Source organism: Aspergillus terreus, genomic scaffold (genome assembly GCF_000149615.1).
Source record: "Aspergillus terreus NIH2624 scaffold_5 genomic scaffold, whole genome shotgun sequence".
Lineage (NCBI taxonomy): Eukaryota > Fungi > Ascomycota > Eurotiomycetes > Eurotiales > Aspergillaceae > Aspergillus > Aspergillus terreus.
The window spans coordinates 379,742-400,701 of NT_165928.1; the positions used below are offsets into that span (position 1 = coordinate 379,742).

The following is a 20,960-nucleotide window of genomic DNA, read 5'->3' on the forward strand; positions in this document are numbered from 1 at the left end:
GCTGGTCCCTGGCATGAGACTGTGATAGGCCTGTGCAATGCAGCATCCTCACCTCGGCGCTTACACAACAGCCATGATTGGATCTTTTGAAGCTGCCCAGAGACTTGCCGACCTGAAGAGCAAGAGAGACTTGAATGTCAGTTGATATAGAAGTATGTCGTGTTTGTCAGTCCTGATGATTTTCCAAACGTCAGGCCCCAACATGATAAATCCGATGAACCAGAACTATACAAAGCCGAAATAGGTACGGAGTAGGCTGCGGATTGCGCCGTGGAGGAGGAAAATTTCTTCCCACTTCGCGACAAGAAACTAGCTGGCTGACATAAAATGATGCCCATTAACCTCTTCTGTCGAAAAGAAGCAAGAGTTTTGGAATGTTGATGGACAAACGATATACAACGAACAGTTATAACTCTGCCTGAGGCATCAATATAAGTTGTTGCATTACATAAGCCGGGGTAGGGTTTCTCCGAAAATTTCATCTGGAGCTTCCGCATCATCGGCCGGAGATCCAATCTGCCATTGAAGGAACGTTGTTTCTGCGACTTGCTGTGCCATTGCACTCTCATCATCTGGTAGGCGTTCTCTCCAATCCCTATGCAACTATAAGACGGGGAATTTTACTGACCGTTCCCTCCAGGCTCCAATCCACAACTTCCAGCAACCTCCACACCTTCACACCACAGGCCCTCATCGGGCCAATTCCTCGCGGTCACCATGTCGCTCGTCAATCTTGCCCACGTCTGCTCCCATTTAAACAATGCCACCAAAGCTCGTCTCGGTCTTACGTCCATTCCGAACTCCCAGCTGCATCTGAAACTTGCGCTGGCACTGCAGAACTCCGGCTACATTTCCTCCGTCGTCCGCGGGCGGCCCTACGCCTCCTCCGTCTCACATCCTTCTCGGCCATCCGGTCGCCAATGACGAAGTTCACGGAGTCGAACCGATAACGCAGAGTAATATCGCTTCGCGGCGACTCTGGCTCGGACTGAAGTACTGGCAGAGCGAGCCGGTCCTGGGAAAGATGAGCATGGTCAGCAAACCGAAGCGCAGAATCAACATCGACGTCGCTGGACTGCGACAGGTCATTCGCGGCGAGAAGAGCGGCTACGTCGAGGGGCTGCGGTCTCCCGGCGAGAGTCTCTATCTCTCGACGGATCGGGGCATCATGGAGGCGCGCGAGTGCGTGGAGAAGAAGGTGGGAGGATTGGTCCTCTGCCGGGTGCTTTAGACTGGGGACGGTATATACCTCGACTTGTGTGAATGTTGCCTGTGGATTGGTGTTTTGCATTTTCAACCGGAGTTTGGGCAGTCGCAGTGTGTATGTCTCCTCCCATGCCTTGTACTATCTGTGATATTTGCGACTGTTGGGATGGATACCTTGTATAGTAACTAGCCGGGATTTCCAAGTTTATGAACCAGTTAAACTATGTAGATGTTTTTTATCCTGATAGAGAAATGGCCTTCAGTATGGTGAGTGAAAGCCACGGAATGCGCTAACCGTCTTGGGCAACCAGCCCTTCCTGTTTATGCATTCTTCATAATCCTTATGTTTCCCCTCGCCATCCACCATCCTCCGCATTCATGTCCCATCCATGAACTGACCGTTCTCGTTTTTAAGTGGCCTCAAGACCGAAAAGCCACCTAGACAGGGTGTACCGCGTCATGTCCGTAAGCAAGGCGCCCCTCACCAATGTCCTCATTTCCGGGGGAACAGGCTTCGTGGGAGCAGCAATCGCAAGAGCTATCGCGGAAAAGCATCCCGAGTGTGCCCTCACGATCATAGACCTGAATCCTCCAGGACCAAATCACGTCGTGCCGGATGGTATCACATTCATCCAGGTCGACGTCACCAATGCAGATAAAGTCAGCCAGGCCCTCCAGCAAGTCAAACCAGACCTGGTCATACACACTGCTGGGATCGTCCCAGCCCTTGCGGAGCGATTCGCGCGAAGACAGGAGAAACGTGTCTGGAAGATCAATGTCGAAGGAACCAGGAACATGCTGGAGGCCGCGAAGCAGAGCGGAGTGAAGGGCTTCGTTTACACTAGTACTTGCTGCGTCGTCACTGATAACATGGATTCCCCCTACATCAACATCAACGAGGAATGGCCAATTCCACAGACCTCTCTCATCTATGGTGAATCTAAGGTTGAGCTTCCCTGCTAATTGGCGCCCTTTCATACGACGGGGCCACGGCTCGTATAGTTTACTAACATTATTCTGACCAACGCCAGGCAGCTGCAGAGGCTCTCGTCCTGAAGGAGTCCTGTGATATGTTGGCCACTTGTGCCCTCCGGCCGTCCGTTCTCTGTGGTCCAGGAGACTATCAATTAGTCCCCGCAATACACGCATGCATTGCCAAGGGGGAAACTCCCTTCATCATTGGGAACGGCCGGAACCTATGGGACGTGACCTATGTCACCAACGTGGCAGATGCACACGTCCTTGCCGCCGAGAACTTGTTGACGACACGAACGGCAGCCGGTGAGGCCTTCTTCATTCAGAATAACGAACCCATCACCTTTCGCGACTTTTGTCTTGCCATTTGGGCTCATTTCGGTTACACCCCACCCTTTCAGATTCGCATCCCGCAGGTGCTGGCGTACCTCGTTGGGCTGGTGCTTGAGTTCCTAACATGGATATTCGGCACGACGACCACCATCAGCCGCGGAAGCGTCTGGGATGCGTGTGCTGTTCGATATGCCAGCGGCGAAAAGGCAAAGGCGATTCTGGGGTTTGAGCCTCGGGTGAACATTGACGATGGGATTCGGCTCAGCTGCGAAGTAGGTTGCATGTGGCCAGGATGCGCGCACTTCAATGTCTTCTTCTGTAGTTTACTAATAGAATCCCCAGGATTATGCTCGTCGCTTGGGAGTTGAGCTGCCGGCCAGCGCTTCATACAAGAAGAAAATCTGACTTCGCTTCGTTCCTCTTGGGCTAGTCCTGTTATTGGGAGCAGCCCCAGAGCACTTGCCATTCTGTGCAACATGGACTATCTTAGCTCTGAATCCCATTTTGTCTGCAGAATTGAAACGAACCATGGTTTCTTGACGCTTCCTTGGGGCACAATGTGTATGCTATTGTTGCGCAGCGTTTGACAAGACCCTTGACGGTACGGGGCTATCCGACCAACTGCAGCCTTCGCTTCTTTGACGAGTTCTCGCCTATTGTATAGCTGTATCCGAGGACTTGAGGCCTATGTCGATTGGCAGATAGCCACTCTAGACCCTGGAATGTTTGACATCAAGACAACCCACAACGCAGCCAAGCGTCCTACGGTTGAGGGCGCTATGTTCTCAGACGGACCTTTCCGAGTATCCTACCCTTCCGATGCTGACGAGTCAGCTCATGGCCCGCAGCTCGGGCAACAAGATACGCACTGATGTGTATGCCCAACTCTCCTGGAGCCTGTGTATGCCCATATCCCAGTTGGAAGAGCGAAGATCCATGCTGTCCAGAGGACAGTCTGGACATCGGGCCGCCATCTGCCCAGGTCGAGCAACTTTTGTCATCGGCTTGGGGCTCGCCTGTCCTTTGCATCTAGGTCCTATAATTGGCCACCTTATCATCTCTCGTACGTATCGGGCTCCATAGGATCGACGAGTTGTCGGCCAGACCAACCCCACACCAGCTTCGATGGACAGACACTTTTGCCAAGCGACTGCAACTAGAATAATGCATGTCTCGAATGTCAATCTGCTGGCACTTAGTATCGACGAGCGGATTCCTGGAATGGGGGGGAAGGGAGCTACCAGGGCGTAGACTAGTTGTTTAGTTGCTTAGCCGCCACTCTGCGGTTCGCGCAACTCCCCCAACGACATCCGATGTTCACCATCCTCTCTGCACCTCGCATGCAGCCAAATCCACTGGCCATCTGCGGGGAAATTCCATCGGGGCGCGGCCTTCTCGACTGAGCGATCCACGATAGGAGCCTGTCAGGATGGTGTACGTGCATGTGCGCCCTGCTGGCTCCGGTCATTGCTGCCCAAAACACCCAACTCAGCGGAGGATCCTTTTGCTTTTTTCCCTCCTGTCCCGTGAGGATCCATCGCGTTTAGGGATACGATCAGCATTTCGGGGAGGGCGTATGTTCCGTTTGTGAATGGCTTTCTCGGCTTTTATCCGTCTAGTCGGTGGTGACGCGCTTCACTCCAGCGAGGCACCTGATTGACCGCAGAACAACAGAGCATCGGGTGAGTGGCCCATAGCGCTTTGTTGTTCTTCACGGAGAGAGTATGCTCCTTTGTAATAATAGAAACGCTTATTTAGCGACAACGGGTCCTCATCCTTTCCCTAGAGGAGTCGACTCCGCCAACCCTGTCCGCAGCGCATATCGAAAGCGATCTCTCCGATTCGGCTGATGCTCAGATAAAGCTGCGTCGGCCATCATCTTTCATACTCTGGACATCCCGCGTGAAGCTTGTCCCAGGCAAGAAAAGACCATCGCCTCCAAGTGCCCCCTTTGCCACGGTGGGGAGCGTTACGTGCCCCGTCGCTTCTCCCGTTGACGGACGTTAGGGAACCGAGAAAGCCCGTCTCCAGTTCTCCAGGATTGGGCTCTCACCCTGGCTGTTATCTGTGCTCGATATTGAACTATAATCGCCGCTTTGCAATCAGGCGCTGTCCCGGGCTCCCAAACTTGGATGTCCCTGGATCATCCGTCCCGTTTCACACTCTGTCTGGATCCACCGTCAGCTTCGTATTTATATACCCTATGCCTCCTGTTTTGCCTCCCCCATTGATGGCAATGCCTTCGACTTTCAGCTATTTCTCTGGAACAACGCCAAGCAGCGGATCCTGCACGCATTCTTCAAGCAGCGATTCCGATTCTTGGTCCCATCATAGGTTAGCTCCTGCGAGCATCTTCCCTTCCCCTAACCCTTATTCCCGCGGCTTTCCGTCGACTCTGCGCATTGCAGGAAGCTCACTTTATACAGCGCCATGATGTCTCAGCAGCCGCCGATTTACGGTGCGTCTGGAGATGCGTCGCGGATGTACCACCCAAGGTATACAAGTATCCCGTGTCATACCCCTCTTCCCCTCCCACTTTGGAGAGACTTTTCTATCATACTGAGACTCTCAATCTTCCCCATCTAGCATGACTCGGTATTCGCCTCCACGCCGGGAGTCCCTTTCCATAGAGACTCATATTCAAACCACGAGGCCTCCGAAACACATCTCGCCAGACTTCGAGTATCCCGTGTCTTACAACGGTCTTCCCGTGACTTCCCACCCCTCTGGGAGCGTCATTGTCTCACCCGTTGGGCCAGTGACCCGGCCGCCTGCGCTGTACCGGGAGTGGAGCCATCCGGCTCCCATTCCACCAGAGGCTCTCCGACGTGACTACAATTTCTCTGCCCCTCCAGAGAGTCAAGAGTACGTCGTGGAGCGAAACAGCCGACGGGCGGCCGAGAAACTGAAAAACAACACGCGGTATCACTCGCAACGACGGCCCTCCAACCGGGATGAATTTGACGGCCCCTGCCAGTTACTGGACATGCCCTCCGAGCGCGTCATCCTGGCGCAAGGAAGGGAACTGCCCCATCTGCCTACTAATCTTGATGTCTCAGAGCAAGATCGTATCCTGAATTCAGTGAACGATCGACTGTCACAATGTGCCTTCGACTTTGTTGCCAAGTACCAGTTCCCAATTCCCGTGGAACCGGACAAGAGAAAGGTGAGGGTGCCGTCGGACCGTGAGTGGACCGAATGGGTGTATCTTCTCAAGAGACTGGCCACCAAGCGTCGCATTCCCGCCCGGGTCCTGTATAACCAGCAGATCAAGCAGCTGGTCACCGTCCTGGAAAACTCCCTAGAGATGAGGCATGCTGCCAAGCATCAGTCCCGGCCGATCAAGGATGATCGAAATGTGCTCCAGCTTATCTCTGCCGGCATCCAGGTTGCCAAAATCCTCAAAGATGCCACTGCCATGGAATTCTTGGACCAGCTCTATATTGACACCGAGAAGCGGATCCAGGAGAGACGCAGCCGGCGTGTGAAATTTGCGAGCCCTTGAGCTGTTTTGGATTGTTTCAGCATTATGATTTGACACCTCCCACTTTATGGCCAGATTTGCTCCGTTTTTCCAGTCCGGTTGGAATATGCTTGATGTCCCACCTCCCGAGGAATGGTTATGCCCCTTTGTCAGGTTTCCCAGATGGTATGCCCATGGGTTAAAATGTGGCCGTGGATTCTATGGAATGTCCCTCCTTTTCCGTGGATTGGAATCCCTGGTTTTCTACTGCCATGGATAAGGAACGCCGTTGGAATAGCATCGATCATCCCATCCCACCTTGCGTCCAGCCGCAGGAGCCTACTTCACGTCTATCCGGGAAAGAGAATAATACAGAATTGTTGTGTCGGAGATTGTTTGTCCGATTGGCAGTCGCAGACTAGCGGGGTTATTTTGCAATCCTTTGCGCTGTAGTCTGGGATAGCCACGTTTTCTATTGGCGGCAGATTGATATAATGCTTTGTGGCACGTTGTCTTTGTTTGATTGGGTTATGTACCACCACGCTGGGTGAAGGCCTAATATGCGATTTTCATCTTGTTCATGGCGGCCCCGTCGCACCGTCGAGATGGGGGTCTGTGGTGTGGCTATTTGTTCTGGGATGGTTCTGGTCTCGGATATTCATGAGTTATGTTTATGTTTATGTCTATGTGAATCTGATGTACCTGTTCGTCTTGAGGATCTTCCGGAATGTTGAGGTCGCCGTTCCACGAGGGATCTTGGCCACGGATTTGGCGTTCCTATTTGGACCGTATCCACGCGGAGTTGGATAGGGACCGGAGGTCGTTGGAATACTCTACATGTCAGGAAGGAGGATAGTGAGATACCAGGTTATCCAGGCGTCGATAGTATTGTCCCTACAATCCTCGCGCTCTGGAGGAAACAGTTAACTTTACCCCAGATGACCAGAATGGGCATACTGGTTGCTATGCTCTACACGAGCACTTCACGCCTCTGACATCTTTCAGGGTTACTGTCAACTGACCAATGTGATTCCATTCATAACCCTTCCCGTTGTTTTCATATCCGGCAAAGACACAATATCATCGAGACATGGGTTCTTCCACTTAGCAACTCTCCACCCTCCCAAATTACAATAACACAGTCAGGAGCAATCTCGATCTTTTATAACCCAGCCCTTCAGCCTAAATAACAACTTGACCCGACAATAACTCCTAGAACCTCCAACCTTCAGACTGGAGATAGTGACATCCTGTTTGGCACGCGAGCGAGCTTTGGAATCAACTGGGCTCTTTGCTAGCCCATGGCTGTCAAACCAGACCAACGACCATGGTCTGCGTTTATTGGTGTAGCCCTGGGGGGACAGTTCGAAGGCGGCGTCAATGTATCTTTGGTGAAGACAGGGTTAGTGAAGATGACGACTCGACCTTGCATTGGCGAAAGGAATGGCTTACAGACGCTTTGCATCGTCATCCCAGAATAGGCTCTTCACACCCAGGGCGACACTAACCCCAGCTGCATACAGCCCTCTGTCGTCGAATATGGGCATTAATAAAAATACCAAGTGACCATGTAACTGCTGGACAACATACCTGACAATGATTTCTAATTGGTGACGAATATCATCCCTGATAGGACGGTCAAGCTCCCAGAAACGACCCTCTTGAACATTGAGTCCATCTTCTTGGTATAGCACGCCAGTACCCAGGGCCACGCCAGGGACCTTTGAAAGAAGACAGTAGAGAGCCCAGCCACCAGGGACAGGATCCTCATCGCCTTGCAGTTTCTCCTCGCAGCCCAGGAGTCTCGCCGAGAACACGTCCTGGCAACGTGAAAGACCCTTCCAAATCTCGAGATCGTCTGTAGCACACCCATGCCACTTGTGCGTGGCTTGCTGGGAGCGGAGACGTGGCCGGAGAGATGTCGCGCCGTCATACGGTACCTGCATGTATACAAGCAGCCGGGCCTTCTGACTAGGGTCCTCGACACTCTCACAGTCGTATATGGCAACCCCGAATGTCGAGCTCTCCCCCAGTTCCTCTACTTCCTCATTGGATATGCGCGGGGAGTATTCGCTGATTTTTTTTGGTGGGCTTCCACGTGAAGGGGAACTGGTCGAACCGGAGTTCTCTTTCCAGCCACAGTTCCTTAGGGAAACAATTGGTGTCTTTATATCTGGCGTCCATTTCTCTTTCAGATCAAAGACGAACAGGAGGTCGAAAGTGGGATGAGCATCAAGATGATGGTAGGGGGGAGAAATGAGAGGATGGCGGAACCAGTAACCCTACTCGCGTATCTACTTGAAAAATGGTATGACTTCAATTTACAGTCAACAGATGGATTCTCGTACAAAGGTTGTATACCAGACGGTACGATGTATATTCCAGCTATGCAATTATACCACAGATATCATCCATGTTTACATGTTATTTGCCCCCAAAATAGCAAGAGACAGTGTGAGACGGTAAATACCTTATCAATCACCGGAACTTGCTTCTCCATACATCACCCAGCTGCCGCGCGGATGATTTCAAAACGGACAACACGGAAGCCTCACGAGGTCTCTTCCAAGCGAGAATCCCGACGACCGCTACACCAGAAACAATGGCGGAGATAAATCCGAACCCGAGGAGCCGACCCTGTCTACGGACGGCTTTGATGACCTCCGAGTAGCGCTGGTTGCTGAAGCTGACGCGAGCATATTGTGTCTGCCAGCCCAAGCTAGGTACGTACCGATCGAGGGTCTCTTCAATCGACTTTCGCAGCTTGTACAAGGGCAGCTTTACACCCCACCGCATTTCGAGATAATTTTGTTTGGATAGATCATTGATAGCATGGGCATCCGCAATGCGTTGATCGGTGTAGGCTTGAAAGGCTGCCTGGCGGGATAGCGTACGCATTTCGGGACTGATGTCCGGATTGTAAACACCGTGTTTGTCCATGATCTCGAAAAGGACGCGAATATCCTCAAGTCCAGCATTGAGTCCCTGACCATAGAATGGGAGCACAGCATGAGCGGCGTCGCCGACAATGACGACACTAGAGTCAAAGTGGTGTGGCTTGCATTTGATACTGATCAGTGGCAGGTGCGGGTTGGTTTCAAACTGCTCCTGGAGATCTTTTGGAGTTATCAACTCTGGGCAGACGCCGGGAAAGTGGGTGTCAAAAGACTCGAGCAGGTTCTGAGGAGAGCTCTTGAGACGGGCGTAGTGACCGGCAGGAGCGAAAAGAGTGCACGTGAAGGACTTATCCGCGGACGGCAGCGCAATGAACATGAACTCCTTCCCAGGCCAGATGTGCAGGTGGTTAGGTGAGATGCGGAAGTCTCCGTCATCCGTAGGGGGGATGCGGAATTCGCACCACAGGGTATCGATGTATTCCTGCTGGTAGTCCACGCGAGCATACTTCATCATATGGTACCTGGATGCGGAATGCGCGCCGTCCGCCCCGATCAAATAGTCAAAGTTGACTTGAATCTCCACGCGATCGGAGGTCGACTCCCCAGGTATGCGGCGTTCGAACCATGCTTTGTTTGCGCGGAAGTCAGCGCCAGTTAACTTGTGGTTGAAGAAAAGGTTGACATTTGGTGTTCGCTCCAGCTCGTCCAAGAGAGCATTATTCAGGGTGCTGCGGTCCGCTGCATTGATGTACTACGGGGAGTTAGACCTTAAGATACGACAAGAAGGCATGAAGAAGACCGACCCGGCCGTGGACATCATAAGCCTGAGCAGCCTCCCATAGTTTACCGTCATCCCTGCCGTGGATCATACGTCCGTGCATAGGAATTGCTTCTTCGAGGACTTTGTGGATCATTTCTTCCCGGTTTGAATGTCTCATGGCGTTGATGCCGCGCTCGGACAGTGCAAGGTTGATGGACTTGGTGAAATTTAGAGGGATCGTTGACGGGTCCCGGAGATCTGCCATATCATAGAATGTGAGACAATGTCTACAGAAGACCCAAAGTAATGGTCGACTATGATATGTAGATGGAGACAAGCATATCCTTTCAGTCACGGAAGGAATCTCGACGAATGGGCACTTGGTGATCAGCGATTGAAGTTGAGATACCCTTGCGTGTATCTTTCAACAACTCCATCTCGCACCCAGATTGGTGGTGATTCTCGCCTCACCAAGGCTGCATTCATCAGAGCATTCCACCCACGTGGTGAGATAGAATAAGCTTGTTGAAATGACGATCGACATATCACAGAGGTCACCGCCAGTTCCAATTCTACAACATATGCAGAAGACAGGAACATGCAGGTGACACATCAACAACAGTTGGCTTACCTCCACGCAACTCGTACACCTCCACCTCATCACCGCGGGCGGCTGCATACAGAGCTGCCAAGGAACCCACTGGGCCAGCTCCGACAATGACGACTTTTTGTTTTGTAGATTGGGCCATTGCGACGAATGCAAGGAGTAATTGAGCACAGCTCTTCGCAACCTTCTCTTCACAGATGCAAGGGAGCTCAAAAAGGAATGTTGGCTGATAACGGCGTGAATCATCCAGGAACCTTGTGTCAGCCGGTGTCCACGTGACATCGGAGTATCGCCGGTGTTAACCGTGCTTACGTGAGAATAAGCGCGCGGCTGCTAGTCCCAGATAGGTAAGAAGGCAATCACATCCGCGGGGGATTTGCTTGATTTTTCCTCCTCCACCTTTATTATCGATTTGCAAGGCGCCCGTATTTTTCACCTTTCTTCTCGTCCGTTATATTGATACCCAAATAGACGTCCTCCGGATCGGCTCTATCTACCATGGCTGCGGAAGTCGCCTCGCGGAAATGCATGGGCGTGGATTGCGACAAGATCGCAGGCACTCTCCAGTGCCCAACGTGCCTCAAGCAGGGTAGCGATAGCTTTTTCTGCTCGCAAGACTGTTTCAAGCGGAGCTGGGTAGGCGGCCTGACGTGACCTATACGGCTCACGTGTGTAATTCATGTCTAAGCCGTTTGAACATACTGACTCGGGAAATAGAGCGAGCACAAGACTCTCCATAAAGCGAAGAGTAATTTCCTCACCAACATCTTTCCTCCAAAAGTAGTTTCTGAACCAGATCCAGCCACGGGACACTACAATCCATTTCCTTCGTACCAGTTCGCCGGTCCCCTGAGACCCGTCTACCCCCTCTCGCCTATGCGCACCGTCCCGAAGTCCATCCCCCACCCCGACTATGCAAAGGATGGCATCCCTCGTTCGGAACAGAAGTTTGTTGGCCGCCACAACATCACCATCTTGAACAAGGAGCAACAGGAGGGTATGCGAAAGGTCTGCCGTCTGGCTCGTGAGGTGTTGGATATTGCGGCGCGCGAGGTCAAGCCTGGTGTGACGACCGATTACATTGACGAGGTGGTGCATAAGGCCTGCATAGAGCGCAATGTAAGCGATTACACTGCTGGGAACGCCACAGGATTGGGTACTGATCCATTTCTAGTCTTACCCCTCGCCGCTGAACTACGTCCATTTCCCCAAGTCTGTCTGCACGTCCATTAACGAGACGATCTGCCACGGTATTCCGGACCAGCGCCCTCTCGAAGACGGCGACATTATCAACATTGACGTGACCCTGTACCATAACGGCTTCCACGGCGATCTTAATGAGACCTACTATGTGGGCGAGAAGGCTCGGTCGAATGCGGATGCTGTCCGGGTGGTCGAGACGGCACGAGAGTGCTTGGACAAGTCAATCGAGCTGGTCAAGCCCGGGATGCTCTTCCGCGATCCCGGAAATGTCATTGAGAAACATGCCAAGAGCCGGAACTGTAGTGTGGTCAAGAGTTATTGCGGACACGGCATCAACCAGCTGTTCCATTGTGCTCCTAATGTTCCCCACTACGCGAAGAACAAAGCTGTCGGAACTGCGAAACCGGGCATGTGCTTCACCATTGAGCCCATGATCAACTTGGGAACGCATCGTGACCGTACCTGGCCGGATGATTGGACCAGTACTACCGCCGACGGCTCTCTGTCTGCTCAATTCGAACACACTCTGCTCGTCACCGAGGACGGCGTCGAAGTGTTGACTGCACGTCTCCCTGACTCGCCCGGTGGCCCTATACCTATGCCTGTTACCGAGGAAGCCAAGACGGAGGCATGATTGGATATGCTATTGCATTTTCTGCTAAATAGAGCTAACGACTGCGGGTTAACGCTATATCCTTTCTAACTTAACATCTTGTTCCTTTTTTTGTGTCAAAGAGATTCATGAGCCGCATGACCAAGGAGTTTCTCGTTAATTGCATGTATCATCCATTCCTGCATTGTAAGACATAGGCCCATTGACTGTATTGAAAGATGACAAACCGGGATGTGCACAGTCCGCGTGGAGGATCCTCCCAATCGCGTATCGACTTCCGCTTCAGGAGAGATCGGCAAACCGAGCTGCCGACAACGCCAATCACGACACTGCAAACTTGAATCTCCTCATTTGCTTATCTACACGTGACCTGACTTTCTTGACTCAGTCAGCCCCCTCTCGCAGCATTCGCTTCATCCCATCTATTCAACCCTCTGCGTGGTGGAGATGGTGAGTACTGCATGACCGATATGTCTTCAGAACGCATTGCAACAGAGACATCCCCATTGCTGGGACCTCAGAGCAACGGCAATGCGCCTCATCCTCCCTCTACCGGTGCCATCGGTGGGTTACGGGAACCCGAGGCCGAGGTCGAACAGAGGAATGGAACTGCCGACGAGGAGATGCAAAGCAAGGATACCACAGAGGCGCGCAACAAACTCAGATATATTGTGCCTGCTATCTCAATTGGTGTATGTATTTGACCCGTTTCCGGGTTTAGAATCGCATGTACTGAACTTCTATGGCTTAGATCTTTCTCTCGGCTGCGGACCAGACGATCATCGTGGCCAGCTCTGGTAAAATCGGCAGCGATCTCAAGGCATTGAACTTGACGAGCTGGATCGCAACGTCCTACTTCCTTACATTGACGTCGTTTCAGCCCTTGTATGGGAAACTGAGCGATATCTTTGGTCGGAAAGCTTGCTTGTTATGGGCGTATGCTATTTTCGGGACCGGCTGCCTGGGCTGTGGTCTGTCTCAGAACATCTATCACTTGATTGCTGCTCGTGTATGTCTAGATTAGGCTCTTAACATGACCCTTGACTAATCCACGTCGACAGGTCTTCCAAGGCATCGGCGGCGGTGGTATGACCACCGTGGTCAGCATCCTCATGAGCGATATTGTTCCCCTTCGGGACCGCGGAGTATGGCAGGGAGTGGTCAACATCATCTACGCAACGGGATCTGGAACTGGAGCCCCCCTAGGTAAACGCTTTCCATTATGCAATCTACATCCATTGGTCTAACGGTCTCTGGCGCAGGTGGTATCTTGGCTGATTACATTGGTTGGCGATGGTCAGTAAAGCATTACAGCTTTGACCGCGGATTGCACTAACATGTACTAGGGCTTTTATCGCTCAAGTTCCCCTCTGCATTCTGGCCTTCATTGCCGTGTCTATCATGCTCGACATTCCCAGTCGGGAGGATAGTCACTGGAAGGACAAGCTTCGTCGTATCGATTTCCCTGGAGCAATCGTCCTGGTGGGAGCCGTTCTGGGTTTTCTGCTGGGTCTCGACCGCGGAAGCAATGTTTCCTGGACACTACCGATTACCATTATTTCCCTGAGCGTTTCGATCGTCTTATTCGCACTCTTTATCATCGTGGAGATCTATTATGCGGCTGAACCGTTTGCACCTGGCCATATTATCTTTAACCGGACATTCATGGCCGCCTATGGTTGTAACTTCTTCAGCTTCGGAGGCTGGCTTGCCGCACTGTTCTACATTCCGCTGTACTTCCAGGCAGTGGACGGCGTGTCTGCCACTGTGGCGGGGCTTCGTCTTCTACCTTGCATTTTGGCCGCTGTATCCGGCTCGCTTTTTGCCGGGTTTGTCATGAAATGGACTGGAAAATTTTACTGGCTGACGGTGATTGCCTACTCTCTGCTCACACTGGGGTTGGCCATCATCACGCTTTTTTCGGGCGGTGTTGCCGATAGCCTGGTTGCCTTCATCCTGGGCACAGTATGTGCAGCGTTTGGTAACGGGATTGGCGTTACATCGGCATTGATCAGCTTGAGTAAGTTAAGGCATTCGCTTCCGTAGCGATTGCAATACTGACATGTGGTAGTATCCAACTCTGGTCCTGATGATCTGGCAGTGGTCACAGCCTGCTCATACCTGTTCCGGTCTCTCGGATCTGTGATCGGACTGTCCCTTTCTTCGACCGTGGTTCAGCAGGGCCTACGGGATCGCCTCCGGTCGGCTCTGCGTGACAGCAAGGACATCGATCGCATTGTGGATGGTGTACGCCAGAGTCTCGACTACATCAAGACCCTTGATCCGGCCGTGGGACAGGTCGTGCGAGGATGCTACGGCTGGGCAACCAATAAGGGCTTCGCTTTCATGATCGGCATTGTGTTCTTTGCCTTCATCAGTAGCTTGTTCATTCGCGAGAGGAAGCTGACTCGTTGAGTGCTATTAAGATAGACGGTGCATAACACTGCGAATAAATCGAAGAAAGAGAGAACGGGGAGGTTTAAGAGAAGGGACATGCGTATAAATGAGTGGTGGATAGATCTAGATGCATGATGTGTCAAACATGAAACGAATGATAGCGATGTATATAGATAAAATATATAGAGACCCATGTCAATATTTCCTGACTGTGATGTTGTCTGCTAGATATTGAAGATGTTCTAGACTTGTAGGCCAACGGTGCATCTGCCAAGGCGGTCGTCCACCAGCTCCGTCATTCTGCCTTTTCATCAACTGTCAGTTTCCCCAACACCTCCATTCACCTTTCTCACCTCACGACACTCTCCCCTACTCTACTTTCCTCTCCTATCCTAATTCTTCCTATGCTCCGATCTCCATAAGCACAGAAATGCCACCAGCTCAATAAACCTCGTCATTGACCGCCATGTCGGAATCGCAGTCCAGGCCGGGCCTCGCCCGCTACCGTCCGGTGCTCTACCTCCTCACAGGCATCGCAGCCGCCTACGCCCTGGTATACATCAACAACCAGCTCTTCTCGACCTCCCCGTCCCAGCCCCTCCGTCGACGACGAACTGTCCGACGCCACCGACGAAACGAGCCCGAAGACCCCGGCGCCGCAGACACGCCGTCATCCCGCGCCATAGCCCACCTGGAGCTCCTGGAACGCCAGAACGGCGTCTACGGCACATTTCGCATAGAAACCGAAGATGGCCGGCGCGTGGAGAGCGGCCTTCTCCCGTCGCTTCTCGCAACACGGGACCAGCTCATGGAGGAGGTCGGCGTACCGCAGGCACATGCGGAGCGCATGCGCGAAATGATGGAGGATACATTCTTGGAGTCGTTTCTGGCGCTAGACTTCCCGCCCACGCATGTCCTTGAAGAGGGCAGCGCGGAGAGGAACTACCTCACGGAACAACTGCAGCGACGGGGGATCTCGCGGGCGGGTATTGAGCGGGCGCTGGCGCGCTTCAACGAGGACAGCAATTATGGCGAGGAACTGCGACGACGGCGTCAAAACGGCGAGCGCGTGACGTTGTCGACCTCCACGTTCCCGGATGAGACGGCTGGGGCGCCGGCCGGGTTGAATATGGACGGTGGTGAAACGGTGGTCGACGATCAGAGCGTGTTTTCGTGGCGAGACGGGAATAACGATTCGTCGCCGACGCGGGAGGGTCAGAATTTGCTGAACCTGCTTTATCATATTGCAGAGGACCAGGCCCGCCGGGATGGGTATATCCATCGGGGCGTGACGTGCAACAGTTGCGGTGCCATGCCGATCCAGGGGATTCGGTATCGCTGTGCGAACTGCATCGACTATGATCTTTGCGAGACGTGCGAGGCCATGCAAGTGCACATCAAGACGCATCTGTTCTACAAGGTCCGCATTCCGGCGCCGTTCCTGGGGAGCCCGCGCCAGTCTCAGCCTGTATGGTATCCTGGGAAGCCTGCGATGCTGCCGCGCAGTTTGAGTCGGGGCCTTGCGAAGCGTCTGATGAAGGAGACCAATTTCGAGAATACGGAGTTGGATGCGCTGTGGGACCAGTTTCGATGCCTGGCGAGCTACGAATGGGCCGATGACCCCAATAAATTACATATGGCGATTGATCGGAAGACATTTGATCGGTGCTTTGTTCCCAACACGTCTATTAGGCCGCCGCCACCGAGTCTCATCTACGACCGCATGTTTGCCTTTTACGATACGAACGGTGATGGGCTGATCGGGTTTGAAGAGTTCTTGAAAGGACTTGCCAGTCTCAACAACAAGAGTAATGATGAGCGGTTGCGCCGCGTGTTCCGGGGGTATGATATTGATGGAGATGGATACGTGGAACGGAAGGACTTCCTTCGGGTATTCCGCGCCTATTACGCGCTCAGCAGGGAACTCACACGAGATATGGTCGCTGGCATGGAAGATGACTTCCTGGAAGGCGGTGCCCGAGACGTCATCCTTGGGAGCCAGCCGATCAGCTCTGCTTTCCCAGGCAGTATCCCCTCAGGTGAAGTCTCAAGAACTGGCGAGGGCAAGCGCATGAACACAGAAGGTGACATGGAAGTTGTGGATAATGAGGGTGTCCTGCGCCCTGATGGCGACGACACCGGCGACAGACATGCTGTTGTTGGAGATGCTGCCCTTCGCGGACGATATGGATCCCGACGGCCGCTGTTCCCTAACGTGCGTGTTCCCACGCCTGCCGGCGACATGCGTAATCCGAATCGACAGCCAGATGACAACACCGATGACGGCAGTAGTGACTATTCCAGCTCGACTGCTTTCACAGATCGCTGGCCCCCAGTTGAGCAGATCCGGGATGAGGATATCGTGAACGCCCTTGGAGCGTATGTCCCCATCCAGGAAGTCACCGACCCGGTGGATCGGGCTCGGATCAGTACAGCCGTGTATACCCGGATGGTCAGCGACGACGAGAGACGCGTTGATGAGGCCCGCAGACACGGGATCGACGAGCGTTGGAGACGCAGGGCATTCTACACGGACGTGGAAGATGGCACCACCGCACCGGCCGGTTACGAGAGCGAGTCAGACAATATGACCGACGAAGGCACGCAGGAGGAGGACCAGCCAGACTTCGAGTCCCACCCGCCGTCTCCTCGCTCTCGGTCGTCCTCCAAGGTGCGCTTCCAAGACGATATTCCCGATGACTATGATGTCCGGTCCAACCCTTCCACGTCCTCGCGCAGCATCCTGGTCGGTGAGCGGTGGGGAGGTTTCGAGGTACCCGAAGTCGAAAAGGACGTTGGCAAAGAGATCCTGTATCAGGTCACCCAACAAGGGTTCAACGAACTCCTGGATATCCTCTTCAAACCTAAAGAGGACCTGCTTATGGAGGTTTACCAAACCCGCCACCAACGCAAAATCTGGGCTCGTCAGATTGAGGCCATCGAGAAGATGCACGCTCGAAACAAGGCAATGCAGGAGCAACGGAATACCCAGACCGAAGAAACCCAGGAGGAGACACAACAATCGGCCGGAAACAACGAAGTCGTGATGGATGCTGAAGGGCCGACACACAACCCATTCACCGACAGATCTCTTCGTGAACTACTCGACCGCGCTGGCTACTCAATCCGCAGTCCACCTTTGCGGCCGCTGGAACCCGTTGATGATGGTCCCGTTCTAGCGCCCCCATCGCCAGAGCTGAGAGTCCCCGACGACGACGTGCGTCCTACGCATCTCGCCGATCCGGAGGAGTACGAATCTGGCGAATATACCTCCCCGGAGAGTGAAGTGGACGAGCTCGAGTCCGTGGAATCATCAGAGCCCGCGGAACCAGAAGCGCGCACACAGACTGCTGGAACACACGAGCTCCGCGAAGAGGAGCCCTATCGCGATCCCACACTCCCCCATCATCGCCCCAACGCAGACGACCTCGAGCAAGAACGTCCAGTCTCACCCTCCCCCACCGCCTCCTCCCACGCCATCCACTCCCCGGTACCCCAGCAGGCCCGCAGACAAACGCTCCCCGCAGAGCTCCGTCTGCAGCCAAACGGCACTACCTCGTTCCCTGCACCGCCGTCTTTGGCCGCGTCCTCGCCGGAAGCTGAGGCCACCGCTCCCAAGTCCTCCCCCTCGCCCATCCAGCCTCTCCCACCCTCTGCGTCCTGTGCGACGATCCCGGAGCGTCCGCCATCCCCGCCGACGCTCACTCGCTGGGCGTATCTGAACCAGATCGAGCGCGAGGCGAAGGAGCGTGGCGGCACAGGCGCAAAACTCAACTTTGCGGAGTTTTCGGCGCGTATGGCTGCGGATCGGGGACGGCGGTTGGCGTTTGTGGCTAGCTGGATTGAGATGGCCAGTTTTTAGTCTAATGTACGAATAAATATCACCTCTACCGTTGAGGTAGCTACGATAAACGAAGAACTCCCATCTCTAGTATTCATTGAAACAGAATCCTTATATAGTCAATGCGTATGTATTGATGGTATCAACAAACCAATTCTTATAGCATATAATATTATCATCACACCAAGCCTAGTCCCAATACTTAATAGTTCCATCCAACCCACCCGTCACCACCTTACTCGTCTCCTGCGGATGCCAATCAAGACACGTTGTCGCACCGCCTTCCTTGCCGCCCGCCTGAATCTTGTGGTACATCTTGCCGGTCTTCCAGTCCCAGAAACAGACATAACCACCCGAATCACCGGAGCAGATGAACTGGCCGTCGGGGGAGATCTTGATATCAATCGCGTAGCCGGCGTTGTTGTGGCCACGGAAGCTCTTCTTGCGGTTCTGGCGGAACTTATCCGTCGCGCCGTACACGACAATCTGGTTATCGCCGGACTGGAAGGCGACGTATTTGCCGTTGGGATGGGGCGCGGCGCGGGTAAGCGCGAACATGTAGGGCTCGGCGATGAACTTGATCGGCACGGGGATGCCGTACTCCCAGGCGCGGAGGGACTTGTCGTCGGAGGTGGAGATGAAGCGGCGGTTTTCGTCGACGAAGGTGATGGTGTTGATGGCGGCAAGATGGTGGTCGTATTCCTGCACCAGCTCGCCGGACCGCGTGTCGAACTGCACAATCTTCTTGTCCGACATACCGGCCAGGAACTCGTGCGAGAGCTCCGGGTTGGGGTTGAACCGCACGACGTGCGGCGTCTTGCCAGTCGAGAACCGGCCCAGACACTTTCCGTACTCGGTGTCCCACAGCTTGATCTGGCGGTCGTACGAGGCCGTGAGGAAGGTGGTGCCGGAAGGGTGAAAGTCGGCGTCGGTGATGGCCTTGGAATGGCCGGAGAAGGTGCGCAGCAGCTCGCGCGAGTGGTAGACGTCCCAGATCTTGGCCTTGCCGTCGGCCGCAGCAGACAACAGCAGGTGACCGGAGGAAGGGAAGAAGCGCAGCGCGGTGATGGGCTTGGTGTGGGATTTCCAAGTGTGGATGAGTTTCTTGGGAATGAAGTTCTTGATGCTGCCGACTTCTTTCTTGAGGTCGACGTCGAGGTCCTGCGGGACGTGCATGTACGTGCGACCCATGTAGTCGAACTGCTCGGAGCCGTGGAACTCGGTCGTCTCCGTCTGCGACGCATCGTCCTGGTAGTCGGTGGCTTGCTTGCTCATCGCGGGCATGTGTGCTGCCGCTGATTCCTCCTCTTCTTCCTCAACGTACTCCTCGTCGCTGGCGAGCTCGTGGTCTTCGTCGGCAGCTTCCTGCTCGTACAGACGGTCGTCATCCTGGTACTTTGCCCATGGGCCGAGGTATGCGCCCGCCCCTTCGACAATGCTGGGGTCGCCCTTCTTTTGTCGCTTGGCCCGCAGCGCGGCGGAGACCTCCTTGGAGGGCTTCATCTGCACGATGTCGCGACCGCCGAACTGCGCCGCATTCTCGAGGTTACCAACGAACTGGCCCGGGAGGGTCGGGTTGCGAGTGTATCCGAGACTCTGGAACGTGCGGTGCTGCGCGGCGAAGGTGGCTTCACTGATGGCGGCTTCTTCGGCGTAGCCCGTGGGTACGTTTTTGCGTTTGAGCCCGTTGGCAGGACCGTCGGGCTTGAAAGGGTTTGCGGGGCCTTGTGTCGGACGGGAGAGATCATCGTATGTGGCGTTGTAGGTGAGGGCACCAGAAGAGGTGTTGGCGAGCATCATCTGCATATGCGCTTGATCCTGTAGGGTCATTAGATATCTCTGTCCATGACGGTCTGGAGGAAAGGGGCGGTAGAGTGGCCGGGGACAAGCCAGTCTGGGGACCAAACCTCTGTATTCACTTCCGGCGCAGCGACAACCTTGGTCGCGGGAAGTTGTGTCTTAGGGGCATTGGAGTCATCATCGCTGGATTCATATCCAGCACCTAATAGAGAGGCCATGATGAAGTGGTCCGGACGAGATGTGAGAGAAGGATGTGAGAGAGATGAAGATGGAGACTCCAGAAGTTTGGATATTTTACGGGCGGCGGAACACACCCGTGACGAAGAAGCTACCACCATGCACTTTCCAAAGAACCGGCCATACCTCCATGGTGATAAGGTGTTGATTATTCGAGACCATTAGTACGTTCAAAATATTATGTCCTACTGCTACTGACCCAAGGGTATCGTACGCTCTTCATTTCGCACCGCTAGGAGGTATATACAGCACACATCAAAAAAGACATTAACACGGGAATTAGAACGCAACAAAGCAATACAGTAAACACGGCATGTCAGAGATCCTGGTCGTCGTAACTCGGTTCATTCCCCTTCATGCGTAAAACCCAAAACATGCATCCCCCGCTCTATATCATCCCCGCAACCCAGCAGTTGGGGCGTGGACTTGACGCAGTTTCATAGATCGTCACTCCTCGAATTCCTTCTGAAGAGACTAGCGGAACAGCAAGCCCTACCCCAAAAGCGATCGAAGTTATTAAAACACCCGATGGAGGCAATTTCGTTTCTTCTCTCCGCCACCGGTGCAACAGGAACAAGGCACGTGATCCATCAGCCAGGACGGCCATTGCGCATCGCGTGTTCGGTCT

The 20,960-nt window shown here is 53.7% G+C and overlaps 8 protein-coding genes across 8 annotated transcripts; 5 read left to right on the plus strand and 3 right to left on the minus strand.

Moving 5' to 3' along the window:
- Nucleotides 1–1,665: 1,665 nt before the first annotated feature.
- ATEG_03696 (uncharacterized protein) lies at nt 1,666–2,919 on the plus strand (the record flags this gene model as incomplete). The annotated part of the gene is made up of 3 exons (XM_001212874.1): nt 1,666–2,140; nt 2,248–2,786; nt 2,857–2,919. 3 exons carry the CDS (start codon nt 1,666–1,668, stop codon nt 2,917–2,919), a joined length of 1,077 nt encoding a protein of 358 aa, XP_001212874.1.
- A 2,028-nt stretch (nt 2,920–4,947) lies between these two features.
- Nucleotides 4,948–6,019, plus strand: ATEG_03697 (uncharacterized protein; the record flags this gene model as incomplete). The annotated part of the gene is made up of 2 exons (XM_001212875.1): nt 4,948–4,972; nt 5,190–6,019. The coding sequence occupies 2 exons, from the start codon at nt 4,948–4,950 to the stop codon at nt 6,017–6,019; spliced, it is 855 nt and encodes a 284-aa protein (XP_001212875.1).
- A 1,406-nt stretch (nt 6,020–7,425) lies between these two features.
- On the minus strand, nt 7,426–7,923 carry ATEG_03698 (uncharacterized protein; the record flags this gene model as incomplete). The annotated part of the gene is made up of 2 exons (XM_001212876.1): nt 7,426–7,480; nt 7,568–7,923. The coding sequence occupies 2 exons, from the start codon at nt 7,921–7,923 to the stop codon at nt 7,426–7,428; spliced, it is 411 nt and encodes a 136-aa protein (XP_001212876.1).
- Nucleotides 7,924–8,455: 532 nt separating this feature from the next.
- bna4 (kynurenine 3-monooxygenase) lies at nt 8,456–10,383 on the minus strand (the record flags this gene model as incomplete). Its single annotated transcript, XM_001212877.1, has 3 exons — nt 8,456–9,625; nt 9,678–9,892; nt 10,266–10,383. The coding sequence occupies 3 exons, from the start codon at nt 10,381–10,383 to the stop codon at nt 8,456–8,458; spliced, it is 1,503 nt and encodes a 500-aa protein (XP_001212877.1).
- Nucleotides 10,384–10,739: 356 nt separating this feature from the next.
- Nucleotides 10,740–12,078, plus strand: ATEG_03700 (methionine aminopeptidase MAP1; the record flags this gene model as incomplete). The annotated part of the gene is made up of 3 exons (XM_001212878.1): nt 10,740–10,877; nt 10,959–11,360; nt 11,416–12,078. The coding sequence occupies 3 exons, from the start codon at nt 10,740–10,742 to the stop codon at nt 12,076–12,078; spliced, it is 1,203 nt and encodes a 400-aa protein (XP_001212878.1).
- Nucleotides 12,079–12,680: 602 nt separating this feature from the next.
- On the plus strand, nt 12,681–14,203 carry ATEG_03701 (putative MFS multidrug transporter; the record flags this gene model as incomplete). The annotated part of the gene is made up of 6 exons (XM_001212879.1): nt 12,681–12,749; nt 12,809–13,066; nt 13,119–13,263; nt 13,320–13,353; nt 13,404–14,022; nt 14,129–14,203. 6 exons carry the CDS (start codon nt 12,681–12,683, stop codon nt 14,201–14,203), a joined length of 1,200 nt encoding a protein of 399 aa, XP_001212879.1.
- Nucleotides 14,204–14,920: 717 nt separating this feature from the next.
- Nucleotides 14,921–17,388, plus strand: ATEG_03702 (EF hand domain protein; the record flags this gene model as incomplete). The annotated part of the gene is made up of 2 exons (XM_001212880.1): nt 14,921–17,204; nt 17,342–17,388. 2 exons carry the CDS (start codon nt 14,921–14,923, stop codon nt 17,386–17,388), a joined length of 2,331 nt encoding a protein of 776 aa, XP_001212880.1.
- A 1,096-nt stretch (nt 17,389–18,484) lies between these two features.
- ATEG_03703 (WD40 repeat domain-containing protein) lies at nt 18,485–20,313 on the minus strand (the record flags this gene model as incomplete). Its single annotated transcript, XM_001212881.1, has 2 exons — nt 18,485–20,113; nt 20,215–20,313. The coding sequence occupies 2 exons, from the start codon at nt 20,311–20,313 to the stop codon at nt 18,485–18,487; spliced, it is 1,728 nt and encodes a 575-aa protein (XP_001212881.1).
- Nucleotides 20,314–20,960: the final 647 nt, after the last annotated feature.